Genomic DNA, 17,719 nt, shown 5'->3' on the forward strand with positions numbered 1-17,719 from the left:
GCTCAAAGACTTGGAGGACTATAGTCCTGTCCTCACAGGAGGCTTCTGAGCCTGTGTTGGACCTGATTAGAATGAGGTTTTTACAGAAAAGCAGGTTGATTTTGTGTAGTTAATTTATTTTTTGGTAGTTTGTATGATATTTTATTTATTTTTACCGAAACGTTTTCCTTTTTGGGATCCTTATTATCTACCCGCACAGTAGGTGGCGGAATGCACATCTAAATGTTGCGAATGCCATTATACCATAGTAGAAGAAGAAGTTTGAATAGAGAAAAGGACTCATTCTCCTGTTTGTTTGTCACTGAGTGTACTGCAATGAGCATGGAGAAAATAAAGAAAACCAGAGAATTATCTGAAGAGGTCAGACACAAGATTGTAGCAAAGCATGGACAATCAAGGCTACAAGTCCATCTCCAGAGTTCCTGTTTCCACCATACGTAACGTTATCAAGAAGTTTAAGGCCCATGCCGCTGTAGCCAACCTCCCTGGAAGTGTCCGCAAGAGAACGTGATGGAAGATTGCGGCAAAGGATTGTTTGAATGGTGGAGAAAGCACACAGATTCAAGCTGACCTTCAGACACAAGGTATGACAATTTCACCGTCCGTCACCAATTCAATGACAGGGGGTTATATGGTAGGAGACCCAGGAGGACCCCACTGCTGAGAGAGAGACATAAGAAAGCCTGACTGCAATTTGCCCTAACACCTGAACATGCCAAAATCCTTCTGGGAGAATGTCCTGTGGGCAGATTAGAACAAATTAGAGCTGTTTGGTAAAGTACACCATCTCTGTTTACAGAGAACTAAATTAAGCCTTCATAGAAAATAACATCTTCCCTACAGTCAAACATGGAGGAGGTTCAGCGATGTTTTGGGGTTGCTTTGCTGATTCTAGCACTGGGTCATGAAATCAGGAGAATACCAAGGCATTTTTGAGCGCAATGCCAGACACAGTGCAAGAAAGCTGGGTCTCCGTCAAAGGTCTTCCAGCAGGACAATGACCTTAAACACACTTCAAAAAGCACAGAGGAATGGTTTGAGAGAAAACACTGGACTGTTCTAAAGTGGCCAGCAATGAGTACAGAACGAAATCCCATTAAACTTGTGGAGAGACCCGAAAACAGCAGTTGGGAGATGGCACGCAAGAGAAATGGGCCAAGCTGCCAGTACAGAGGTGCAGGAAGCTCATTGATGGCTATAGGAAGCGCTTGATTATACCAGTTATTTTGACCAAAGGCTGTGCTACCAAATATTATGTCTAGGGTGTCAATAATGCCATTTCGGTTATGAATCAAAAACAAAGGTTCTGTAATATTAACAGTGAAATAAAGAATTGTCGAGACCAAATAAAATGTTCAATTTCAACTTAATTTTTGGGGAAAATGGTCAGTTACTTGATAAAAGTGCAAGGGACTGTGTGTGTTGATTAAATAATTAAGTACCGAAAGTTTTATCAAGTAACTGACCATTTTCCCCAAAAATTAAGTTGAAATGGACTTATAAGGGAAACTCAAAAACAACCAAGTCAGTCAGCACAGTCAAATTCGTATTTCATTTCAACAAGATGGTAATTTACTCGCATAACTTTTACGTACAGTACTTTTATTGCACAAAACGATACAAGTAGATTAACTTTTCTCACTATGGTACCATTGGACCTTTTCTGTAAATCTGGAACCCTTACTTTGATAAACTGAATTTCAGAATACTTTGGAAAAGGTTCAACATTACAAGGCACCATCCTGATCTCACTATAACACCACCTGTATCAACCTAAAGGGACTAAGTTTGTCATTCTTCATTAGTGAAGCATCTTTACTAGACACCATCACACCATCCAGCACCATATCATCTACTCTGCCTCATCATACTCATTCTTACCTCAGTTCAACCAAATTTCAATCAAATGCATTCATAAAGCCCTTTATACATCAGCAGAAACCCAGACTAAAACCCCAAACAACAAGCAATGCAGATGTAGAAGCACAGTGGATAGGAAAAACTCAGTCCTCTTCTGGCAGTGCTGGGTGGAGTTTACCTCATCCAGTTCCCTACTAAATCCAAAAGCAACAGAATTAACTACAAACACACTAACTAGTACTATATGTTACTATACTCTATACATGGACCATGTTTTCTGCTGGTGTATCCTGAGGTATCTCCTCTCTGAGAACCCGCAGTGTGTACAGGCGAACGGTCTCTCTACCATGTGGACCTTCAGGTGCATCTTCAGCTGGTGCTGGTGGGAAAACCTCTTCTCACACTGGGGCAGCTTCAGGATTTCTCCCCTGTGTGGACACTCTGGTGCCTCTTCAGGTTGAACAAGTGTGAAAAACTGGCCCGGCAAAGGTGGCAATTGAATGGTTTCTCCCCTGTGTGGACCCTCTGGTGCCTCTTCAGGCTGAACGAGTGTGAAAAACTAGCCCAGCACAGGTGGCAGCCAAATGGTTTCTCCCCCGTGTGCATCCTCTGGTGGATCTCCACCTGTTTGGGGAAACTGAAGGCTTTCCCACAGAACGAACACGGGAAACACTTATCTTTGGCGATGCCACCTTTACTGATTCCATCTCTACTACTGTCATTTGTCAATGGGCATGTGTAGGTATTTAGTGTTGAGGCACTGGCATTGTCTGAGGTCTGGTTTAACATTAGGAGATTGTGAGGAGGACGAAGGCCAGGGAGTGTCTGTGTTGTTGCAGGGTCCATGTTCCAGTTGATAGATCCTATAGAAGGCAGGCTGAAGGCAGCACCTGTTAGAGGGTTAACCTGAGGCGCCATCAGTCTCTCTGACTCACAACTATAGGAGCAGGACGGAGCATCGCTAGCCGAGTCTGTGGCCGTTCTCATACAGACACCTCCCCGTCCCCGCAGACCAAATCTACACCTCGCCCTGGTCTCAGCCAGTCTGTTGTCATGAAGACTAAGTTCAGCTGTTGTTTTGTATTCGACCGTCTGTTTCTGGTTGTGGTTAACAGTGTTGTTCCCCAGCCCAGAATTAAGGACACTGTTCCATCCATTGACCTCCACTATGTCGCATCTGGTCCTGGCATGCTCAATGATGTTGTCCCCTGGGCTCTTGGCTGCACTGGCCTGGGTATCCAAGATGGCCACCCAGTCTCCTCTGTTAGCCTCCAGCCAACCACCTGCAGGAAGACGTTAGAAAATAGACTTTACAAACATGGCAGAGAAAACTCTACATATGGAGTATTTTTTTAGTCAATTACATGGTCAAGTTCATACATTGTGTTTTTGTTGTATGTAAACATAAGTTGTATTGATTTCATTGTATGAATGAAGAAAATTAAGACAAAATATTCAGGTGCATCGCTATTCCCATTGAAGATGTTGTACTGTATGCAGGCTATATGTATTTCTCCCTTACCTTGCTCCCCCATCTTTAGTCCACTCAGCAGATCAATGCTCTCTTGTCTGTCCTCTATTGTCTCCTCTTTGACCAGTAGCAGATCAGGCTTCCCTTCCTCCATGTCTACTGACTGTAAGAAATACAGAGAGAAGATGTTGGATCAAGACATCTGATATGAGCACCCTGCTATGGAGCATCTTCTGATTGGGCTATGAGTACAATGCATACATGTTAGTTGATTTGATACTATACTAATGGTTGGATAATTCAATGGCAGGGTCCCACACTTAAGACAAAATTAATTAAGACCTGACCTAATACCATTCAGACAGTAGTTCACAGTGGGCTCACCTCAGTGAGACTGTATGTGGTCCTGTGCTGCTCAGCTGGTTCCTCTGTGGGTTCAGGAGGAGGTGTAGTCTGGTTGTCGTCCATGGCCATGTTCCCCTCAGGGTTCCCCAGACCCTCCTCACACCCCTCCTCCTTCATGAGCGGCACCTCTGGACCCTCCTCCTCCTGGAAGAGACAGGTGATACAGATTACAGACATACACTCCCTCAGGTACGTACACACAGATAATAAACACACTTTTAACATGGAGTGTTTACCCATCCACACTACGCTTGAGTCCTATACTGTAGTTACAGAATGACTTAATTGTTGTTAAACTCATCCTGGTGGACATAAATATGATGTGGGTAAATATGAGTCATCATCAGTCAAACCTGACTCAACTATATTGAAGTGCACAGTAGGTGTTTGTTAGTGTGTGGGTACAGTGCAGTGAAGGCTTATGAGGGGAGAACAGCTCGTAATAATGTCTGGAATGGAGTAAATGGAATGGTTCCAAAGACATGGTTTTAATACCATTCCATTCACTCTATTCCATCCATTAAACTCCATTCAAGCCATTATTGTGAGCCGTTCTTCCCTCAGCAGCCTCCACTGTTACGGTTCCTTCTGAAAGTATTCATACACCTTGACTTTTTCCACATTTTGTTATTTTACAGACTAAATTTAAAATGGATTAAAATAGAGATTTTTGGGGTCACTGGCCTACATACAATACCCCATAATGTCAACGTGGAATTGTTATTTTTAATTTTGACAAATTAATAAAAAATGAAAAGCTGAAATTTCTTGAGTCAATAAGTTTTCAACCTCTGACTTTAAGACAGTCACATAGTTTAATGGGTGTGATAGGAGAACAGAGGATGGATCAACAACATTGTAGTTACTCCACAATACTAACCTCTTTGACAGAGTGAAAAGAAGGAAGCCTGTACAGAATAAAAATATTACAAAACGTGCATCGTTTGCAACAAGGCACTAAAGTAATATTGAAAAAAAAAAGTGACAAAGCAATGAACTTTTTGTCCTGAATACAAAGGGTTATGTTTGGAGCAAATCCAATACAACACATTACTGAGTACCACTCCCCATATTTTCAAGCATAGTGGTGGCTGCATCGTATTATTGGGTATGCTTGTAATCATTAAGGACTGGGGAGTTTTTCAGGATAAAAAATAAACATAATGGAGCTAAGCACAGGCAAAATCCTAGAGGAAAACCTGGATCAGTTTGCTTTCCACCAGATACTGGGAGAATTCATCTTTCTGCAGGACAATAACCTAAAACACAAGGACAAATCTACACTGGAGTTGCTTACCAAGAAGACCGCAAATTTTCCTGAGTGGCCAAGTTACAATTTTGACTTAAATCTGCTTAAAAATCTATGGCAAGACCTGAAAATGGTTGTCTAGCAATGATCAACAACCAATTTGACAGGGATTTAAGATTATTGTTTAAAATAAATTGGCCAAATGTTGCACAATCCAGGTGTGGAAAGCTCTTTGAGACTTACTCAAAGATTCACAGATGTAATTGCTACTAAAGGTGATTCTAACCTGTATAGACTCAGATAATGTTTTATTTTTCATGATTTAAAAAAAAATATATTGTATAGTTTTTCTTCCACTTTTTTTGTAGATCATTGACGAAAAATTACAATTAAATCCATTTTAATCCCACTTCGTAACAAAACGGAAAAAATTGGCCTTATGAAATCCACACATATATGTCTTAAAAAATGTCCATGAACTTGATTAACTGCATTCATTTTCTCATTAAAAGTGTCTTTGGGGAAAAAAAGAAGTTAGTTGAATAGAAATAGTGAAATAGGCATTTGTGACCATAATATAGCTTACACAATACAAACACAATATGTAACAGATGTTTTATGTCTGAATGCAATATTCTACCTAGGAATATTCAACACTGAAATCTGTTAATTCAACATTTGATCCAAACATCAGAAGATATCGTGTGGAATGGCTTCTATGTTATAGAGTGGAATGTTTTTTTCTGCTGGTGTATCCTGAGGTAGGTCCTCTCAGAACCTCTTCCTGCAGTGTGTACAGGTAGAGCTGTGGCGGTCATGAAAATGTGTCAGCCGTTAACTGTCACGCAGAGTGACCACCGGTCTCAAGGTTATTGACCATGCATTAATATACAGTGCCTTGCGAAAGTATTCGGCCCCCTTGAACTTTGCGACCTTTTGCCACATTTCAGGCTTCAAACATAAAGATATAAAACTGTATTTTTTTGTGAAGAATCAACAACAAGTGGGACACAATCATGAAGTGGAACGACATTTATTGGATATTTCAAACTTTTTTAACAAATCAAAAACTGAAAAATTGGGTGTGCAAAATTATTCAGCCCCCTTAAGTTAATACTTTGTAGCGCCACCTTTTGCTGCGATTACAGCTGTAAGTCGCTTGGGGTATGTCTCTATCAGTTTTGCACATCGAGAGACTGACATTTTTTCCCATTCCTCCTTGCAAAACAGCTCGAGCTCAGTGAGGTTGGATGGAGAGCATTTGTGAACAGCAGTTTTCAGTTCTTTCCACAGATTCTTGATTGGATTCAGGTCTGGACTTTGACTTGGCCATTCTAACACCTGGATATGTTTATTTTTGAACCATTCCATTGTAGATTTTGCTTTATGTTTTGGATCATTGTCTTGTTGGAAGACAAATGGAAGACAAAATCTCTGTCCCAGTCTCAGGTCTTTTGCAGACTCCATCAGGTTTTCTTCCAGAACGGTCCTGTATTTGGCTCCATCCATCTTCCCATCAATTTTAACCATCTTCCCTGTCCCTGCTGAAGAAAAGCAGGCCCAAACCATGATGCTGCCACCACCATGTTTGACAGTGGGGATGGTGTGTTCAGGGTGATGAGCTGTGTTGCTTTTACGCCAAACATAACGTTTTGCATTGTTGCCAAAAAGTTCAATTTTGGTTTCATCTGACCAGAGCACCTTCTTCCACATGTTTGGTGTGTCTCCCAGGTGGCTTGTGGCAAACTTTAAACGACACTTTTTATGGATATCTTTAAGAAATGGCTTTCTTCTTGCCACACTTCCATAAAGGCCAGATTTGTGCAATATACGACTGATTGTTGTCCTATGGACAGAGTCTCCCACCTCAGCTGTAGATCTCTGCAGTTCATCCAGAGTGATCATGGGCCTCTTGGCTGCATCTCTGATCAGTCTTCTCCTTGTATGAGCTGAAAGTTTAGAGGGACGGCCAGGTCTTGGTAGATTTGCAGTGGTCTGATACTCCTTCCATTTCAATATTATCGCTTGCCCTGTGCTCCTTGGGATGTTTAAAGCTTGGGAAATCTTTTTGTATCCAAATCCGGCTTTAAACCTCTTCACAACAGTATCTCGGACCTGCCTGGTGTGTTCCTTGTTCTTCATGATGCTCTCTGAGCTTTTAACGGACCTCTGAGACTATCACAGTGCAGGTGCATTTATACGGAGACTTGATTACACACAGGTGGATTGTAGTTATCATCATTAGTCATTTAGGTCAACATTGGATCATTCAGAGATCCTCACTGAACTTCTGGAGAGAGTTTGCTGCACTGAAAGTAAAGGGGCTGAATAATTTTGCATGCCCAATTTTTCAGTTTTTGATTTGTTAAAAAAGTTTGAAATATCCAATAAATGTCGTTCCACTTCATGATCGTGTCCCACTTGTTGTTGATTCTTCACAAAAAAATACAGTTTTATATCTTTATGTTTGAAGCCTGAAATGTGGCAAAAGGTCGCAAAGTTCAAGGGGGCCGAATACTTTCGCAAGGCACTGTAAATACGGTTGGCATCTCCGGGTTTCCACGCATACAAGCCGCTGATGCGCGCCTTTGGAACATCTACAATTAATATATGGATTACAAATCTATTTAATACACACCATCAGAATAGCTGGTGTTAAGAAACATGATATGAAGAAAATGTATTTCAGAAGAACAGGATTTCATATTGAGTCGGCCTACTGTATATTACCGATCTGGGAGTGCCATGCCAATAGCAGAAAATATATGCTTAATTCCTATGCAATTATTTTATATGATGTTATAGTTACAAGAATATAAGTGTACATTGATTAATACAATAGAAGGGATATTTTTCTCTAACGATTGCCGAGCGAGTGCGCAATGGACCGGCTTTTCTGTGTCGAGTGTAAAAAGTGATAATTTGTAACATGTCCCATATGCTTCATTTCGAGTTACTTGGCAACTTTAGTTGTGAGACAAACCTAATTAGAAATGAAAACAAATGGTCTGCATGATGTAACTATTGATGATTTTAAAAAGTTGCAAAAAAGGCATGCGCTGTTTCTTGCCTAGACTGTACATACTGCTCATTAGTCTCTCATTCACAAATGATAATATTCTCTCCCATCAGACTACTCTCAATTTATAAGGTTTTATACTTTATACTAAATAATATATGTGTGAAATTAGTTTAGAATAGGCCATTATCAGCTGCATGGGCATGCCATCCGTATGCACTCGACAGTGTCGATGAAATACAAACACTATAATAGGTGTGTTGTAAAAAGGACCAGCTCCTGACACGCATCATTTATTCATCATGAATAAGATTTATTTGATTTCATTCTTCATTAATGTAACCACAATGTTCAGTTGAAATGGCTCACATTTGCATGCACCAACAGTAGGGACATCTTTATACACACGAAAGTATTCAACCCCCTTGGGATTTTTCCTATTTGGTTACCTTACACCCTGGAATTAAAATTGGGGGTTTGTATAATTTGATTTACACAACATGCCTACCACTTTGAAGATGCAACATATTTTTTGTCAAATAAACAAGAAGTAACACAAAACTGAACTTGAGCGTGCATAACCATTCACCCCCCCAAAAGTCAATACTTTGTCGATTACATCTTCAAGTCTCTTGGGGTATGTCTCTATAAGCTTGGCACATCTAGCCACTGGGATTTTTGCCCATTCTTCAAAGCAAAACTGCTCCAGCTCATTCAAGTTGGATGGGTTCCAGTGGTGTACAGCTATCTTTAAGTCATACCACAGATTCTCAATTGGATTGAGGTCTGGACTTTGACTAGGCCATTCCAATACATTTAAATGTTTCCCCTTAAACCACTCAAGTGTTGCTTTAGCAGTATGCTTATGGTCATTGTCCTGCTGGAAGGTGAACCTCTGTCCCAGTCACAAATCTCTGGAAGACTGAAACAGGTTTCCCTCAAGAATTTCCCTGTGTTTAGCACCACCCATAATTTCTTCAATTCTGACCAGTTTCCCAGTCTCTGCCGATGGAAAAACATCCCCACAGCATGATGCGGCTACCACCATGCTTCACTGTAGGGATGGTGCACTCGGGGTGATGAGAGGTGTTGGGTTTGCGCCAGACAGTGTTTTCCTTGATGGCCAAAAATCTAAATTTTAGTCTCATCTGACCAGTGTACCTTCTTCCATATGTTTGGGGTGTCTCCCACATGCTTTTTGGCCATTTAAGCAATGGCTTTTTTCTGGCTACTCTTCAATAAAGCCCAGCTCTGTGGAGTTTCTGGGTTAAAGTGGTCCTATGGACAGATACTCCAATCTCTGCTGTGGAGCTTTGCAGCTCCTTCAGGGTTATCTTTGTTGCCTCTCTGATTAATGCCCTCCTTGCCTGGTCCGTGAGTTTCAGTGGGCGGCACTCTCTTGGCAGGTTTGTTGTGGTGCCATATTCTTTCAATTTTTTAAAATAATGAATTTAATGGTGCTCCTTGGGATGTTCAAAGTTTGGGACTTTTTTTGCTGATGCTCCAGATACTCAACTAGTCTAAAGGCCAGTTTTATTGCTTATTTAATCAGAACAACAGTTTTCAGCTGTGCTAGCATGATTGTAAAAGGGTTTTCTAATGATCAATTAGCCTTTTAAAATGATAAATGTGGATTAGCTAACACAATGTGCAATTGGAACACAGGAGTGATGGTTGCTGATAATGGGCCTCTGTACGCCTATGTAGATATTGCATAAAAAACACGCAGATTCCAGCTACAATAGTCATTTACAACGTCTACACTGTATTTCTGATCAATTTGACGTTATTTTAATGGACAAAAAATGTGCTTTTCTTTAAAAAAAAAGGACATTTCTAAGTGACCCCAAACTTTGGAACGGTAGTGTGTGTGATATATATACATAGATAGACTGAGGCCCAGTCTCCGAAGGGAGGGGATCATGCTCTGCTTCAGTATGTCACAGTACATGTTGGCATTCATGGTTCCCTCAATGAACTGTAGCTCCCCAGTGCCGGCAGCACTCATGCAGACCCAGACCATGACACTCCCACCACCATGCTTGACTGTAGGCAAGACACATTTGTCTTAGTACTCCTCACTTGGTTGCCGCCACACACGCTTGACACCATCTGAACCAAATAAGTTCATCCTGGTCTCATCAGACCAAAGGACATGGTTCCATTAATCCATGTCCTTAGTCTGCTTGTGTTCAGCAAACTGTTTGCGGGCATTCTTGTGCATCATCTTTAGAAGAGGCTTCCTTCTGGGACGACAGCCATGCAGACCAATTTGATGCAGTGTACAGCGTATGGTCTGAGCACTGACAGGCTGACCCCCCACCCCTTCAACCTCTGCAGCAATGCTGGCAGCAATCATATGTCTATTTCCCAAAGACAACCTCTGGATATGATGCTGAGCACGTGCACTCAACTTCTTTGGTCGACCATGGCGAGGCCTGTTCTGAGTGGAACCTGTCCAGTTAAACCGCTGTATGGTCTTGGCCATCCTGCTGCAGCTCAGTTTCAGGGTCTTGGCAATCTTCTTATAGCCCAGGCCATCTTTATGTAGAGCAACAATTTTTTTTTTCAGATCCTCAGAGAGTTCTTTGCCATGAGGTGCCATGTTGAACTTCCAGTGACCAGTAAGTATGAGGGAGTGTGAGAGCGATAACACCAAATTTAACACACCTGCTCCCCATTCACACCTGAGACCTTGTAACACTAATGAGTCACATGACACCGGGGAGGGAAATGGCTAATTGGGCCCAATTTGGACATTTTCACTTAGGGGTGTACTCACTTTTGTTGCCAGCGGTTTAGACATTAATGGCTGTGTGTTGAGTTATTTTGAGGGGACAGCAAATTTACACTGTTATACAAGCTGTACATTCACTACTTTACATTGTAGAAAAGTGTCCTTTCTTCAGTGTTGTCACATGAAAAGATATACTCATATTTACAAAAATGTGAGGGGTGTACTCACTTTAGTGACATACTGTATATGTGGATTTGGGCTAATTCACCATCTGAGGAAGTGGAAACTCAAAATGCATTAGCTAGAAAACTAAATATAATATGCTGATAGATTAATCAATTACACAGCTAACTAACAGTTCAAGTAGTTAGTTAACAGTTAATGTAATGTCCTGAACACTTTTCAGCATACCCAATGATGTCTATAGGCCTATGCAATTACTCTGCCCCGTATAAGATATATCTCAAAGCTATAGCCTATGAGACACTTCATTTAAAAAAGATGCTCCAGCTGTCCAAATTGAGAAATGAATATAAAACCTACAGAAAGCTGAGACTCTCCTGCCTCCCGAGTGGCGCAGCGGTCTAAGGCACTGCATCGCAGACTCTGGTTCGATCCCAGACTGTGTCAGCGCCGACCGTGACCGGGAGACCCATGAAGCGGCGCACAATTGGCCCAGCGTCGTCCAGGTTAGGGGAGGGTTTGGCCAGTTGGGATGTTCTTGTCCCATCTCGCTCTAGCGACTCCTTGTGGCGAGCCAGACGCCTGCAAGCCAACTTCGGTTGCCAGCTGTACGGTGTTTCCTCCGACACATTGGTGCGGCTGGCTTCCGGGTTAAGCGAACAGTGTGTCAAGAAGCAGTACGGCTTGGCAGGTTGTGTTTCGGAGGACGCATGGCTCTCGACCTTCGCCTCATCCGAGTCCGTACGGGAGTTGCAGCGATGTCACAAAACTACTAATTAGGTATCACAAAATTGGGGAGAAAAAGTGGTAAAAAGCACAAAGATATCTGAAACCCTCTTCTTTCCAACAGTCATAACAATAGGCCTATTTGCATGATTTTCCCACAACTGCAATTTGAAATGTTGCAATCACAATGCATTTCTCTCCCTCCCCTTTCACCCACTTGGAGTGCAGAGAGAGAGAGTGCGGTTTGGAGGCTGGATCAGGCATTTCAGATTATAACAGCAAGTCTATGTCAATATAAAAATGTGGAACTTGAAACCGAATCACTCTAGTCAAATTCCACGTGAACGTAGAGTCATGGTAACTGGGCTACTCAAACTGCGCTCTGTAAACGGATGGTGCTGATGGGCGTTAGTAGCCTACCAAACTTGCTAACAGCCATCAAGATGCTAATGACCTGGTACTCAACGCTCTATTGTCCTTCAAATCACTCTGCACAGAGATAGAGAGCATGGTTTGGAGGATGGATGAGACGTTTCAGATAATAGCAGCAAGTCTATTTCAATATAAAAATGTGGAACTTGAAAGTCATGGTCAATACACCTGTATTTTCAGAATACAACACACATGTATTCCTGCTATTGCGACCCCTGCAGATTATTCAAATTCAATCATATAGTGTTTTTGATGCGATTTTCAAAAGCATTAGCATTGATGTCAGAGTGATTTGAGGGACAATAGAGTGTTGAGTACCATGCAATTAGCAAGTTTGGTAGGCTACTCACGCCCATCAGCAACACTCATTAACAGAGTGCAGTTTGAGTAGCTCAGTTACCATGACTCAACGGTCACGTGGAATTTGACTACAGTGATGACTTGTGACCACAGGCGTGGCGGTATTGCGGTCACCGTAACAGCCCTCCCTACACACAGGGGAACGGCCTCTCTCCTGTGTGGACCTTCAGGTGCATCTTCAGCTGGTGCTGGTGGGAGAACCTCTTTTCACACTGTGGGCAGCTATAGGATTTCTCCCCTGTGTGGACCCTCTGATGCCTCTTCAGGTTGCAAGCCTGGGCAAAGCACATGTGACACTGGGTACAGCTGAAGGGTTTCTCCCCGGTGTGGACCCTCTGGTGGATCTCCACCTTCTGGGGGCGGCTGAAGCCTTTGTTACAGAACATGCAGAGGAACCGTTTCTCTTTACCTGATGTTGCTCCTCGTCCCTGAGTCTGGGCTCTAGACCTGTCGTTGGAGTTCAATACCTGATCGAAAAGGACTCGGCCGTGCGAATCGGAAGGTACCATCGACGTGGACACTGGGTTGCGATCCCTGAGTGGGTGTAAAGGGGAGTGGGTTGCGACATTTGGATTTGTCTGTAAGCTTTCCCTGTAGTCTAAGAAGTCACTGGTGTTGCCCTGCGAGTGTCCTTCTCCTAAGTGAGTCTCATCTGCATTCCATGTCAGAGGAGTGTCGCCTTCCACTTTCACTTCATCTGCAACTATACCCTCGCCTTTCTTATCAAGGCACCCATCAGAGTATACACTACTGCTGTACCGGTTCCAGTCCCCTCTCAATGGATTATTCTGTGTATCTAAGCCGATAGGCATGTCACCAGGTATCATCTCTGCAGTGTATGAACAGGACGGATCATTGCCAGTCTGTAACGTGTCACCTGAGTCCTGATGGGACAGAACCGTCCTTGGGCTTGTGTTACCGTAAAGTAAATACTCTGAGTTTGGAGCAGGAGGACAGCCCAGTCGGTCCAGCCCCGTTAAAGTCTCTGTATCCGTCTCTGACTTGAGGACGGCGTTCAGCGTTCCACTGACCTCCGTGATGTTTCGTCGGGTAATGGGTGGTGCTGGGGCGGTGGTGGGGTCCTCTGTGGCTACAGGGGGCGCTCCAGCCGTTCCAGTATAGTGGCATCTGCTGTGCCGTGGGTCCTCCTCTTCTTGAGACCTCTCCAGCTTGACCTCAGGACCTGCAGCCTCTGCATCCTGACACAAGAAGAGGGGAGATTAGAATTTGGATAACACTCATGTACCGGTAATAATGTCGTTGGGAAGTCTCAGAAGCTCGCAGACTCTGGTAGATAAATTAGGATGTACATGTAAGCAATTGATTAGCTGAGGGGAGCCTTTCTGAAATAAACTGGCCACATTTGATGTACTCTCATTTTGATGTAATACTATTACACTAACCTCTATCACGATAACGTGCTGGGTTGAGGTTCCACCCCCCTCATCAACAGTGATTGGTTGGTCATCTCTACATGTATTGTGTCCCGCTGGCTTCACAAAGCTCCTGTGGCCTCCAGTAAGATGTCCTTCAACTGAGACAGTGATTGGGGGAAGAGAGGTGGTTAGGTACCATCAATGCTCAACACCATGTTGTACACTATTGACAGTTTTGACACTGTCTAGAATTGGCAAGGATGTAAGGAAACACTTAAAATAACTTCTTGATACACTATTTGTAATCAGTAGATAATGTTCCATGCATCACATTGTTTTCAAAAGGTAAATAATAGTAAATGCAGTAAATCAAGAAAATGATAGTGTCTTTGTGCAAGATGTCTAAATAAATCAGGGGAATTATTGCATACAATCCAAAAACTGACCAAGACTTAATTCTGGTTAACCAAATGTGGTTAACACATTTAAAGTCACATATGCGCAGAGGGGAAAGGACGACCTTCTGCAAAATAAACCTCTTGCCTTTCTTTCTTTAAAACAATAATCTTTATTGAAGTTAACATTTTACAATCATAAATATTTCATATAAATACAATTCAAGTTTGACATCAATACATTTTAGTTCATAATTACATAACGTGATTTACAGATTTTATAGTGTCCGTGGTAGTTTTTGGATTCCATCTTATTTCTTATTTTTAGTTCTGTTTTGATTATTATAATTTAAATTTAACAACATATTATTTCATAGTGATAATGCATCTTGTCTTCCAAATTTTACTGTTCATAACGTATATTATTGTCCACCATAATTCTTTAGTAGAGTCATCCATGTGAGTATCGAAGACACCATGAAAGACAGACTTGGGATTTATACATACAGTACAAGTCAAAAGTTTGGACACACCTACTTATTCAAGGGTTTTTCTTTATTTTTACTATTTTCTACATTGTAGAATAATAGTGAAGACATCAAAACTTTGAAATAACACATATGGAATCATGTAGTAACCAAAACAAGTGTTAAACAAAACCAAATATATTTGGATTCTTCAAAGTAGCCACCCTTTGCCTTGATGACAGCTTTGCATACTCTTGGCATTCTCTCAACCAGCTTCATGAGGAATGCTTTTCCAACAGTCTTGAAGGAGTTCCCACATATGCTGAGCATTTGTTGGCTGCTTTTCCTTCACTCCGCGGTCCAACTCATTCCAAACTAACTCAATTGGGTTGAGGTTGGATGATTATGGAGTTCAGGTCATCTGATGCAGCACTACATCACTCTCCCTCTTGATCAAATAGCCATTGCACAGCCTGGAGGTGTGTGTTGGATCATTGTCCTGTTGAAAAACAAATGATAGTCCCACTAAGCACAAACCAGATGGGATGGTGTATCACTGCAGAATGCTGTGGTAGCCATGCTGGTTAAGTGTGCCTTGAATTCTAAATAAATCACTGACAGTGTCACCAGCAAAGCACCAGCATATCATCACACCACGTCCTCCTCCATGCTTCATGGTGGGAACCACACATGCAGAGAATCCGTTCACCTACTCTGCGTCTCAAAGACACGGTGGTTGGAACCAATCATCTCAAATTTAGACATCAGACCAAAGGACAGATTTTCACGGGTCTAATGTCCATTGCTTGTGTTTCTTGGCCCAAGAAAGTATCTTATTATTATTGGTGTCCTTTAGTAGTGGTTTCTTTGTAGAAATTCAACAAAGGCCTGATTCACACAGTTCTCCTCTGAACAGCTGATGTTGAGATGTGTCTGTTACTTGAACTCTGTTAAGCATTTATTTGGGCTGCAATCTGAGGTGCAGTTAACTCTAATGAACGTATCCTCTGCAGCAGAGGTAACTGGGTCTTCCCTTCCTGTTGCAGTCCTCATGAGAGGCAGTTTCATCATAGCACTTGATGGATTTTACGACTGCACTTGAAGAAATGTTCAAAGTTCTTGAAAGTTCTTACTTATTTGAGCTGTTCTTGCCATAATATGGACTTGGTATTTTACCAAATAGGGTTATCTTCTGTATAACACCCCTACCTTGTCACAACACAACTGGTTGGCTCAAACGTATTAAGGAAAGAAATTCCACAAATTAACCAGGCACATCTGTTAATTGAAATGTATTCCAGGTGACTACCTCATGAGGCTGGTTGAGAGAATGCCAAGAGTGTGCAAAGCTGTCATCAAGCCAAAAGGGGGCTACTTTGAAGAATATCAAATATATTTTGATTTGTTTAACAGTGTTATTTCATAGTTTTGATGTCTTCACCATTATTCTACAATGTAGAAAATGTTGCAAATAAATAAAAAGCCTTGAATGAGTAGGTGTCCAAACTTGACAGGTACTGTATATTTTCTGACAACTGTGCAACGAATATATATATTTTTTAAACATCCTTGTTTCTGCAGGAGGGTTCAGGTTGCGGTAAGTTTCAGAATGTGTATTTAAATGTATGAAATTGACTGAGATACCAGATCCTTGGGTTCCGTAATCGTATTAAAATCCACACATATAATTACGGAATTTACCACACATAAATAGCCCCTTATGTACCTCTTGCGGTTCCTCTGTATCTGTCGAGGATCTTGACACTTCTGGGACGACTGGCGAGGACGCGCTCTCGCATTGTCTTGTCAGCGCGGTCCCGTGGCACCTTCAGTTCCAGTAGCTGTAGTTTCCTCTGCAATGCCCTGTTTTCTTTTTGTCTTTGAGTTATTTCCAAACGAAACACCGCGTAGTCGTCGTCTACGAGCTTACAGATCTCTGCCACGGCTGCATTCGCTAGCACCTCCATAATGGAGGCTATTTGAGTGTGAAAAACCATACAGTCAGCCATTGTTAGAGGCTAGCTACCTAGCGTTACCTAGATAACATCAACCTAACCTTTCTCCAACGCGAATAAAATAGTACCTGGGGTAAGTATGTGATGCTATGCAGGGTTTTAATAAACGTCTAAATAACAACAATAAAAACGATAACGTAAAAATTGTTCTTGGTTACTGTTCACTTCCGTTTAAATGGTCTTCTTCATGTGGTTTTCCGGCCGACTAGACGCTTTGTTGCGTTTTGCTGCCTTTCACAGGTCAGAGATTGAATTGCACATTTTGTTCACGAAAAAAGGGCACCACCATCTAACCCTACATATTTCCCATCATAGGCCGTCGGCCTGGGAGGCTGGAACCCCTTCTCTCAAAACCCTGTATAGTTCTTTTGCACTCAAATCTGACACCCAAAAACTTTTCTGCTGCTGCTACTACCAAACCTATCTTCTGGGATTTCTTCTACATCTGTGTGGTACAATTAATGACCATAGTAATAAATGATAATAAACCAAACTTACTAAAGTACAAACTGTCCTGGTCACTGTTCTGGCCTACGACTAGAGTCACAGGGATCCTCTCAGGCTCCCTCACCCGGCCTCACTCTTTTCCCATCAACATCTCCTTTCCTCACTGCCTCAGCATGAGACACATTCTGCACTGTAACCCTGGCAACCTCACATTTTCTCGCACATTTCTGACCCAGTTGCGCTCTCGTCAAACAGCATCCAAACAGCAGACGTTTGTGGCGCTACTGCTGGTGCTTCTGCTCCATCTGATCCCTCTTCTTCCTGTTGCCCTGGTGCCTGAGCCAGCTGACTGCTGGGCCTGTCCCTCCCTGCTGCTGAGGTTATTCTTTGAAGAGCCTAATCAATCGCTCTGGCATCACTGAAGGCTAACTTCTTAAACCTGGGGTCAAGTGCAACGGTTTCTGATAGCACATGATTCCATTCTGTGGAACTTTCAGTCCATTGATGAACATAGGGTGTCCATCCACTCTGTCACATATCCTGTGGTTACATTTGCTTCTCTCTGGCGGCTGGATGT

The 17,719-nt window shown here is 42.2% G+C and overlaps 3 protein-coding genes across 5 annotated transcripts in view; 1 reads left to right on the plus strand and 2 right to left on the minus strand.

The window, feature by feature from the left end:
* The window catches only part of LOC121841796, a 314,557-nt gene that overhangs the window by 215,181 nt on the left and 81,657 nt on the right, over positions 1-17,719 (minus strand). The window lies entirely within an intron of this gene.
* The window catches only part of LOC112231940 (zinc finger protein 583), a 969,163-nt gene that overhangs the window by 74,329 nt on the left and 877,115 nt on the right, over positions 1-17,719 (plus strand). The window lies entirely within an intron of this gene.
* Positions 1,586-16,911, minus strand: LOC112231611. Its single transcript, XM_042311915.1, has 6 exons — positions 16,407-16,911; positions 13,846-13,976; positions 13,474-13,641; positions 3,716-3,880; positions 3,383-3,494; positions 1,586-3,143 (listed from the first exon to the last, which is right to left on the minus strand). The coding sequence occupies exons 1-6, from the start codon at positions 16,687-16,689 to the stop codon at positions 2,275-2,277; spliced, it is 1,728 nt and encodes a 575-aa protein (XP_042167849.1). The 5' UTR covers positions 16,690-16,911; the 3' UTR covers positions 1,586-2,274.

The sequence above is a fragment of the Oncorhynchus tshawytscha genome, linkage group LG34, assembly GCF_018296145.1.
Source record: "Oncorhynchus tshawytscha isolate Ot180627B linkage group LG34, Otsh_v2.0, whole genome shotgun sequence".
NCBI classification, from domain to species: Eukaryota; Metazoa; Chordata; class Actinopteri; order Salmoniformes; family Salmonidae; genus Oncorhynchus; species Oncorhynchus tshawytscha.